The 8,852-nt window shown below is 46.4% G+C and overlaps 2 protein-coding genes across 2 annotated transcripts in view; one reads left to right on the top strand and one right to left on the bottom strand.

The window, feature by feature from the left end:
* Positions 1-1,361: 1,361 nt before the first annotated feature.
* LRRC42 (leucine rich repeat containing 42) lies at positions 1,362-7,958 on the bottom strand. Its single transcript, XM_017805576.1, has 8 exons — positions 7,897-7,958; positions 6,555-7,042; positions 4,343-4,474; positions 3,182-3,300; positions 2,689-2,777; positions 2,493-2,606; positions 2,257-2,341; positions 1,362-1,847 (listed from the first exon to the last, which is right to left on the bottom strand). The coding sequence occupies exons 2-8, from the start codon at positions 7,025-7,027 to the stop codon at positions 1,591-1,593; spliced, it is 1,269 nt and encodes a 422-aa protein (XP_017661065.1). The 5' UTR covers positions 7,028-7,042; positions 7,897-7,958; the 3' UTR covers positions 1,362-1,590.
* A 184-nt stretch (positions 7,959-8,142) lies between these two features.
* The window catches only part of HSPB11 (heat shock protein family B (small) member 11), a 2,811-nt gene continuing 2,101 nt past the window's right edge, over positions 8,143-8,852 (top strand). Inside the window, exon 1 of the mRNA XM_017805715.1 lies at positions 8,143-8,277. Within this exon, the coding sequence (XP_017661204.1) occupies positions 8,180-8,277 (98 nt within the window). The 5' untranslated portion in view covers positions 8,143-8,179. The remainder of the gene's footprint in view (positions 8,278-8,852) is intronic.

Below are 8,852 nucleotides of genomic sequence, written 5' to 3'. Positions count from 1 at the left end.
GGACAGCCTCTTCTTCCCAGAGAAGAGGAGCTTTTTTCCCAGGAGGGAGAGAAAAAACCCCTAATGATGGGAACTGTATATGGATTGCGGAACAACTGTAGTTATTAAGGATTGAACTAACCAGCTGATAAAAAAAAATACAATAACCCTTGTGCTCAGCTGGTAAAAACAATTGTGCCTCTCTCCATGGTCAGATTAGCAGATCTCCAGTGGTGAGAGTGCAGGCCAAAAATTTCATGGTGGCCATTGTACCAGAGGCAGCTTCAGGAAGAGGATTGCACTTGAGCACCACAGCCATCTTCCTCCCTCCTGCTTTGAGTCACAGTCTGTGCCATTGCTTGTCTCAGCAGAGCGCTGATGTAGCCGTCGGTGGGAGCTATTAATAGCCTTGAATTTCTGTGAAGAAAAAAGTAGGGTTTGAATGCAAGTGTGCCTGTTTCATTTGTGTGTAGTCCTTTTTTTGTATATAATCGCTTTTTGAGGAAAATTCAGCAATAAGAACAAAGAGAGAAAGGGGTTTTGCTCTTTACGTATTTTTGAGGCGAAGTTCCTTTTCTTGGCCTCTTCATGATTTCCAAGGATGCGCTGATTTTTTGTTGTTGAATTATGGTAAACAACAGTGTAAAAGTAAGATATCCTCTAAATAGGCACTAGTAGAGGAAACCTGGCGTAAGTTCTTGGCCTTGTAAGGCCTAAGAGCACAATGATGGTTGCAGTGCCCAACTCACGGGCACTGTGCACCTCATCCGGTTTTGACAGAAACACTCAGGGCAGGAATTTAATGATAAACACAGTTACCTGTGGCAGACCAACACAGAATGGGTCTAAGTATCTAGGGGGTTTACAGCTAATATGTATAATTCATATTGGAATTATAAATGTCCCTGAATGTTTTCAGATGGAGAAGTATGGTTAGTGTATTGCAGGCACACTCCATGTGTTTTAAACCACAGAATGCTCTCAAATGTAGTGAATTTGGTTGTAAGAGAGAATCTATTACAGCTTCAAGGCCTAATCTCTACAGTTCCAGCTTTCATTTCCTGGGCTAAAATGAGAAAGGAAGAGGACTTCTGTTGTATTTTGGGCTTCTGCAGTAACTGTTATCAAGGGGTTACAGCATCTGACCCCTCTGCAGAGGCCTGTGCTTACCCTCTCTGCTCCCTCCCTCCGTCACAGCTCCACCAGCACAGCCTGGTGCTTTCAGGCTGAGGTTTCTGTTCTAGAAGCAGTATTAATTCCCCAGGGCTCTTGACAAGCATAGATGAGCTGCAGTGATCTGTCTCCTGTCCCTTGGGAGGCAGGAGAGGAGCAGGGATAGGACCAGCTGTTTTCATGAATAATACCTATGTCAGAAGAATTGGTTAAGGATGACAACAAAACCTTTATTTGAAAAAATTATTATGTATTGAAAATATACAGTAGTATCACCAACCTTCTTGTCTCTACCCCTCCCCAAGCACAGGTTAACCCACAAGCATGGCACAGCAACCAGATTTAACAGTACTGGTCTTCTTTGTTACTCCCTCTCAATATGTCTAAATCCTGTCATCAGCAAGAAAACAACAAACAAAAGACCCACTTCTCTCTGACTCAGTAGGTATTTAACAAATCCCAGTCCTCCACAGTGAGGCACAGATGCTTCTGTTTGGAAGTCCTTTCTCTCTCTTGTTCAGCCAAAGCTCTTTTTCTATTGTTCTTTAATTCGTGGCTTCCCGCAACCTCCTTTTTCAAAGGTAAATGGCAATTTTGAACTTTTTCCTTATAAAACTGCAAGTTTCCAGATGCTTTTGTTTCTGCTTCCACCACTGTGCATTTGACTACTTCCTCTATTCTGCGTGTCTTGCCATCTACAAGGAAAAAAAAAAAACAATCAAATTTAGATTTTGGGGAAAAAAAGAATTATGCTGTAAAATGCATGTTTTGATGCTAAGAGTTTTGGCCAAGCCAACCTGGAATATTGACTGCTGAAATGTGCAGAGGGAAAAATAACATATTTTGGACTCAGGATTTTAAGGGGAAAACTCAGTTGTGATATGTTGCCCTAAGCATGCTGCCATGCTGTACTTGAATTACCCAGCAGTCTAACAAATGAAAAAACTCAAGCAGGTTGTAATGCAGTTACACAAATGGAAATGGCTGAAATTGCACACCCAAGATGCTATTTGTACTAAAAAAAAAAAAAAAAAAGAAAATATGGAAATATTCCTTGTAGAAAAGGAAACAAATCCACTCTGTGGTTCCCATGCAGTGACTTACAGAAGCGCAGAGCTGCTGTTCTGGATCTCAGGTTGTCCTGTGGCTTGATGGCTTCCATAACTGCCTGCTCCCATTGCAGAACTGTCTGAAATAACATTGGAAGGAGTTAAAATGTTTCTTGTAAATTTTACAGAAATACCATTGGAAACGACTCCATTCTCTATTCTTTCCTATTCAGCGATTTCGTACTCTGTAAGGCAAATTTCTAGAGAGTAAAACAGAAGACCCCCCCTTACCTGTTCTGCCCATCCCTCTGTTTTGCAGTTACTATGATCAAATTCTTTCAGAGGCACTTTTGAGTGGACGAGGCCTATCTGCATTTGGATCCGCTTAATAACAGCATCAACATCCTGGGGAAAAGGAAATAAAGCAGTCAGAGGGCAAGAACATTTATTACACTTGTCCAGTAAACTAAGGTAGATGCTTTTTTACCTTGAGACCTGTGCCAGAAATGTCCAAACAATTCAATTTCTTGAAAGAAAGAAGATATCCAATTCCCACATCTGTGATTTTAGGGTTACCTGTAAGGTCAAGTAAAGTTAACTAAGTTACATGATGTGGAAAAAGACGATCAGGATGCCAAGAAAGTATTTGTTCCAAAAGCTAATACTGAAACTAAGGGGGTTGGCCTTTTTTTTTTTTCAGTATGTTTCAAGTCAAAGACTGACTTTTCCCCTCCAATGATTGCAATACAAATATTTACAATACCAAGTCTCAACCTATCAAAAATATTTATGCAAGTAGCAAGTGGCTGAGACTCCAGGTTTGGCCCGTGCCTTCTGGAAAGTTGTTAGTGAAATCTGGGCTTGAGTACTTGGCTCATGGGAACCAACAAATGAATTGTGTTCCTTCAATACTGAGGAAGGTAAATTCTGTATCAGAAGGGATACAGGTTGCTTCTAATGTGAAACCACGAGGCACTTACAAGACAGGTCTAACACCAGCAGATTCTCCAGCCCCTTTTTGAGCACACGGATGGGCGCCGTCATCCTGCGAAGGCCGGCGTCGGACAGGGAGTTGTCTTTCAGGAGAAGCTGTTTTACACTGGCAGGGGAGGTACAAACATTTAGTTTATGGTCAATATTTTAGATAAATTTGCAAAATGTCCTAAAACTCTGTGTCATCCTGTGCCAACCCTTCGGTCTGCTTTGTTAACGTTAGTAAAGAGCAGTAAGAAAGGAGCCTGGGTTAGTGGGACTAACAAATATCCCTCTATTGCCCCTGCTGGCTCAACAGAAGCACTACTTGAGCAGCTATTCCCAGAGCTCCAGTGACAGACTGATCCTAGAGCCAAATATTTGCTAACAGAGACAATAAGGTTCTTTATACCCTGAAGTTCTTTAAACCAAGGCTTCCAAACTCAAATGCACTCAAAACTAAGAAAAATGCTTGGCAAAATGAGAGAGGGCAGATTTGATAAGAGATACAGCAATGATTTAAAGGAAATAATGAGGTATTATAACAGATTAACAAAACTCAGGGAAAAACATCACACTAAAACATTCTCCAGAGCATTTCAAGACAAAACCTTGATGCAAAATACACGAAAATCTTAGAGTAATACTCCCTAATTAGCAGTCATTCTGCCTATTGATTTCCAAATTTTCCTACTTTTCAATCTTCAGTATCAAACAAAATTTAAAGTGTTATTGTATTTAGATGTTAATTAACAAAATATTCAATCTCCTACTTGCAGAAATCTTTTCTCTGGAACACTGGTTTTGTTAAAAATTTGCCTGATAAAGTTCTCTCTTAAAAAAGGAAATGAAAGTGTAAAACTGTTCCAAGGTACTGTTTCCACTTGGCCAATGAAAATTATAAAAAGTTGATTTAAAAAAATGAAACAGTAAATTATCTTACATATTTTTAGGCCTTTTTACAATTCAGTATGTGCTTTCAATCATGTGTTTTGTTTACAATACATTCGGTATTTTGTTTACGTCAAGAAAAGGTTTTATGAACAACCAAAATCTTCAGCCTTACACACTGCAGCCTGTGAAACTTTAAGGTCACAGCCTGATTCTTTGAACTGCTTAGTGATAGGAAAGAAAGTGTCATTTTTAGTTCTGTGTCAAGAAATTGGTACCTGGACAGGGCCTCTTTGGTGAGGTGTTCCAGCAGCTCATGTTCATCTCCCAGTTTACAGGAGGAGAGATCCAAACATGTCAGCTCCCGGAAAGATTTAATTTCTTCTAGCTTTTCAGAGATAACCAGGTATCTGCAAAGAGGGAAAAAAAGCTGTCAGTGCTCAGGCATGTAAGAAGGCATATCCTCATATGTCACAAGCCTAATGTGGTTGTTTCTGGTAAGTATCTATGTGAGAACTGACAGAAATTAGCCAGCTGCATTAAGTACCTTTTTATGTGCAGTTGGCACACAACATGTCTGAATTCCCAGTCTTCTCCTTAAATCAGTGCCGTGGTTTTGCTTTGATCCAAAATATTGGACTAACAAGACTTCAACTTGCAAACGTCGCAGTTAGGAACTTCTCTACAGATCACTGTTGCATTATTTCAGAATAATGCAAAATGATATCCCAGTTTTTCATAAATAACTTCCCAAACTGCTGTTCCTCTGTATCTTGGAAGGGTGTAGACCAACCCACATTCACCCAGGTTTAAAATCCACTGCAAATGTCTCAGGATAGCTTGGCAAATGGCAAAATTTTACTTTTTATATGTGTCGATAAAATACTTGACTAGATAAAGTTCAGGACTACCCAGAGCTGTGCCTACAGCCCGGGCAGCAGTTACTCAGCAGGTTATTTTTTTAGCTGTGCTGGTTCCCTGATCTGATTCACTCTGCAGCCACGCAAACATCTGTGCTGGAGCTATTCAGTAGGAGGTTTAGAGATGGGAACAAACCACTAAAGAATAGCAGGCATGAGTATGCAGTAATAAGCACGTAGCTGTCAATACCTCCCCTGCAGTTACCTCTTACTGCCCCTGTGGCAAGACAAGCTCCAAATTCACTAATCTCTCCTGAATTTACCTTATATTCCCCATGGCAAGACAGACCCCGAGGTCAGCATCTTCACTGCTTAACTGAGGGGTGCTGACTAATTTGATCCCTCAAAGAACACCTCTCTGTCCATGCAAATAAAGGGATCTTAATATCCTCCCAGTGTAAGTTTACCTACCAAAACATCCCCTAAATCCCTCTGCTGTGCAATTTGGCTATGCAGAAAGCAGTCAGAGAACAAGCCAGTTCTTGAGAAAGAAGAGTGGCCTCTTTTAGAAATAAAATTCATCAGAAAATGCCTTAATGCCTTACTCCCTGGATTTCAAAGACTTGATACTTAACTCAGCTTTCTGTAATGTCAGAAGATGCCAGAAGTAGCTTAATTTCTGAATTAAGCCCATAAAATTATCTGTGCTAGAGATAAAAAGGAAGTAGGTTTAAAGGATGAAACAAAGGATAATTGACTTCTACTCAAACATTCCTACTGTGCTCAGAACACCCTTGGCACTTCAGATGAATATGCCTGTACTTTGATTTTAAACTGGATAAACCATCCCTTTTTCAAGTGTAGAGATGGAAGAGACTAGTTATATTACTGGGAAAGACTTCAGTAGGAGCAAGGCTTTAAAAACATAATCCAGTTTAAAGCTTGGCAAGACTTTCAGCGAAAGACGTGGACATTGAGAAGACAGAAAAACTAATGCTGGACTCTAAACAGGACCTTGTCAAAGCACATTCACTATGGAGATGGGAACCACAATAAAGTGAGGTAAAACCTGCCTGACTTCAAAGCCTGTCACTTACCTACAGATTGTCTTTTTCTGAGCCCCCAGAATGAGACAGGGCAAAAGCTTTATTTACTATAGTAAATAAACCCAGAGAGTTTGCAAGGGTGTATTTTATCTGTACAGTCAGCTAAGGATGTTGAAATGCTTTTAAACAGCAATTACAAAAACATCCCATGAAATGCCTGAGAAGGCATAGAACACATGGATTGCTATGGAAGTGCCGATTATTATAGTTAAAAAATGTTGCAGATTTAATCCTCCACTAAGATCCCCTCTTAGTTAACACAGATGTAGTCTGTTGTCTGTTACCTTTGTAATTCTCTGTACATTCTAAGATTTGTACCTTAGAATGAAACCAGCAGTTGCACTTGTAGGAAAGGGATGGCACAAAAAAGCAAGCAGAAGAATCAGATAAGGCTCAGGGCATTTAATTAAAATTGGGTGGTGTTACAAGCCCAAGAGATATTTTTAATTTCATTTAGGGGAAACTTGAAGTGTGCTAGCAAAAAGCCCTGGCAGATGACAATATTTGTCAGTGAACAGACTTACCTATTCCGCAAGCACAATGAACATAGCACCAAACTGCCATAGGCTTCAGTAAACTTCTGTAGAGCTCTCAGTCCCGTCACTGGCTCTGTGAACTTTTGTCTTGCCTCTGCTGCTGAAAAGAGCTTTTCAGCAATCTGCTCTGGGAAACCAATCAACGAGTCAATGTGATCAACATTGTCAGAAATGTAACCCAGCACTAGGCTGAAGAGAGACTTGGCCGAGTAGCGGAGGTTCCCCTCCTTAGTGTACGTGAAGATGAAATGATCGGTCCTCTGCCTCCTTGCCCTATCGTCCTCCCTGTTCATGCAAAGCTCCACTGAAAAACTTCTGGAAAACAGCCTAAAAGGTCTTGTTTTGGGAGTGACATCCTGTATGCCGCCTGCACCCTGATTTACCACATGCAGCTTCCCATTTTCACGCACGTATATTGGCCCAGTATCCAAATGGCTTTCTGAGTGGAGACAGTAAGACATTCCCCTCGACCAGCTCTGCAAAAACAAACCACAGACAGGTGAAGAATAGCCACAGAGGAAAACACGACTCAGGGAAGACCCCAAAACTGGCAGCTCCCCTTAGAGCCCTGAGCACAGCCACGTAGCCCTGCAGTGGCAGGAGGGCAGGCTTTGTGGAGCAGGGGTGTGAGCTGGATGCCATCAAACCACAAACCCCAGCCAAGTGGGAACTGAACCCCGGGCTGGCTGAGAGACCCGGGGATGGATCCCAGCCCCGCACAGGGAGGGGCAGGGGCAGAGGGGCTGTGGCTGTGTAGGAAGTGGCCCCCACAGCCAGGCCTGGCTCTGCTGCAGGAGGGGGGAGGAGGAGGATGAGGAGGAGGGCACATGTCTGACTGCAGCTGGGCAATGGAGCCTGCTGGAACCTCCCTCCCTGGGAGGGTGGGCATCTCCTGGTGCCCCTTCCCGGGCCGGGGCCGGGGGGTCTGGTTTGTGAGGGAGGTCCTGGCGGGGGCAGGAGGGCTCAGAGCTGCCATGGTGGGGGGGGGGGTAGGGGAGGGACGGGATCCCCTCAGCTCCTGCCCTGCGGGACTGGGGCTCGGGTTCTGCGGGGCCGGGGGAGATGGGGCACTGCCCGAGGGGGGACAGGGCTGCTGAAGAGATGGGGGGGCTGGGGGAAGAGGGAGAGGAGATCGGGTCCAACCCGGAGGGGGATCGAGGGCTGCGCTGGGAAGGGACTGTGAAGGGATCGGTCTCTGCCCGGGGACGAGCGCCCCGTGAGCGGGGGCAGCCCCCAGGGGCGCAAGGGGAGGGGTCCCCACCCAGGCAGCGAGGCGAGAGCCCCGCTCGCCGCCCCTCCCGCCGGGGCCGCCCGCCCGGCCCGCACCTACCTGCCCCGGGAGGGGCCGCCCCGCCAGCCGGGCCGGGGCTCGGCGATCCCGCCGCCCGTCCCGCAGCGCCCGCGGGCGGCGGGCGGGGCCGCGCCGGGGGCGGGCAGCGGGCGGGGGCCGGGGCGGAGCGGAGCGGGGCACGGCGGGAGCGGGAGGTCCCGCCCGGCCCCCCCTCCTGCGAGGGGCGAAGCCGCGCTCCCGCACCGCCCCCGGCGGGACCGTCCGTGCGGGGGGCGCGGAGCCGCCGTTGCCCGGCAGCGGCAGCCGCCCCGGCCGTGCCGCGATGAGAGCCACCGACTGGTGCCGGAGCTCGGCCGGGGCCGCGCTGGTTCTGGCCACCTCCAGCGACGCCGAGCACCCCGCCGAGAGCGTGGCGGACGGGTGAGGGCCGGGCGGGGGCGCGGGCGGCGGGAGCGGCTCCCCCCGCACTGAGGGGCTGCCAGCACCGCGGGCCGGGCTCTGCCCCGCGCCTTCGCCACGGAATTCAGCTGTTCTGCCAGTCCTGGTTCTGTGGTACCGCCCGGGGACAGAGCCTTGAACACCGAGGTGTAAATACCTCCCGAGAGCTGCCCCATCGTCATTCAGGGCATTGCTGAAAACACACCAAATAAAAATGCCCCCCCTCTGTTGCCCTCCCCTCCTGGCCCCCTTCCTTTTCTCCCCTTGCTTCTCCCTCCTTCCTTTTGCTTTTCCCCCCTCCTTCCTTTTGCTTTTCCCCCTCTTTCCTTTTGCTTTTCCCCCTCTTTCCTTTTGCTTTTCCCCCTCTTTCCTTTTGCTTTTCCCCCTCCTTCCTTTTGCTTTTCCCCCTCCTTCCTTTTGCTTTTCCCTCTTCTTCCTTTTGCTTTTCCCTCCTCCTTCCTTTTGCTTTTCCCCCCTCCTTCCTTTTGCTTTTCCCCCTTCCTTCCTTTTGCTTTTCCCCCCTCCTTCCTTTTGCTTTTCCCCCCTCCTTCCTTTTG

This window comes from Lepidothrix coronata, unplaced genomic scaffold, assembly GCF_001604755.1.
Source record: "Lepidothrix coronata isolate B3197 unplaced genomic scaffold, Lepidothrix_coronata-1.0 Scaffold12, whole genome shotgun sequence".
Classification (NCBI taxonomy): Eukaryota; Metazoa; Chordata; class Aves; order Passeriformes; family Pipridae; genus Lepidothrix; species Lepidothrix coronata.
This window is presented reverse-complemented; position numbering and strand designations above follow the sequence as displayed.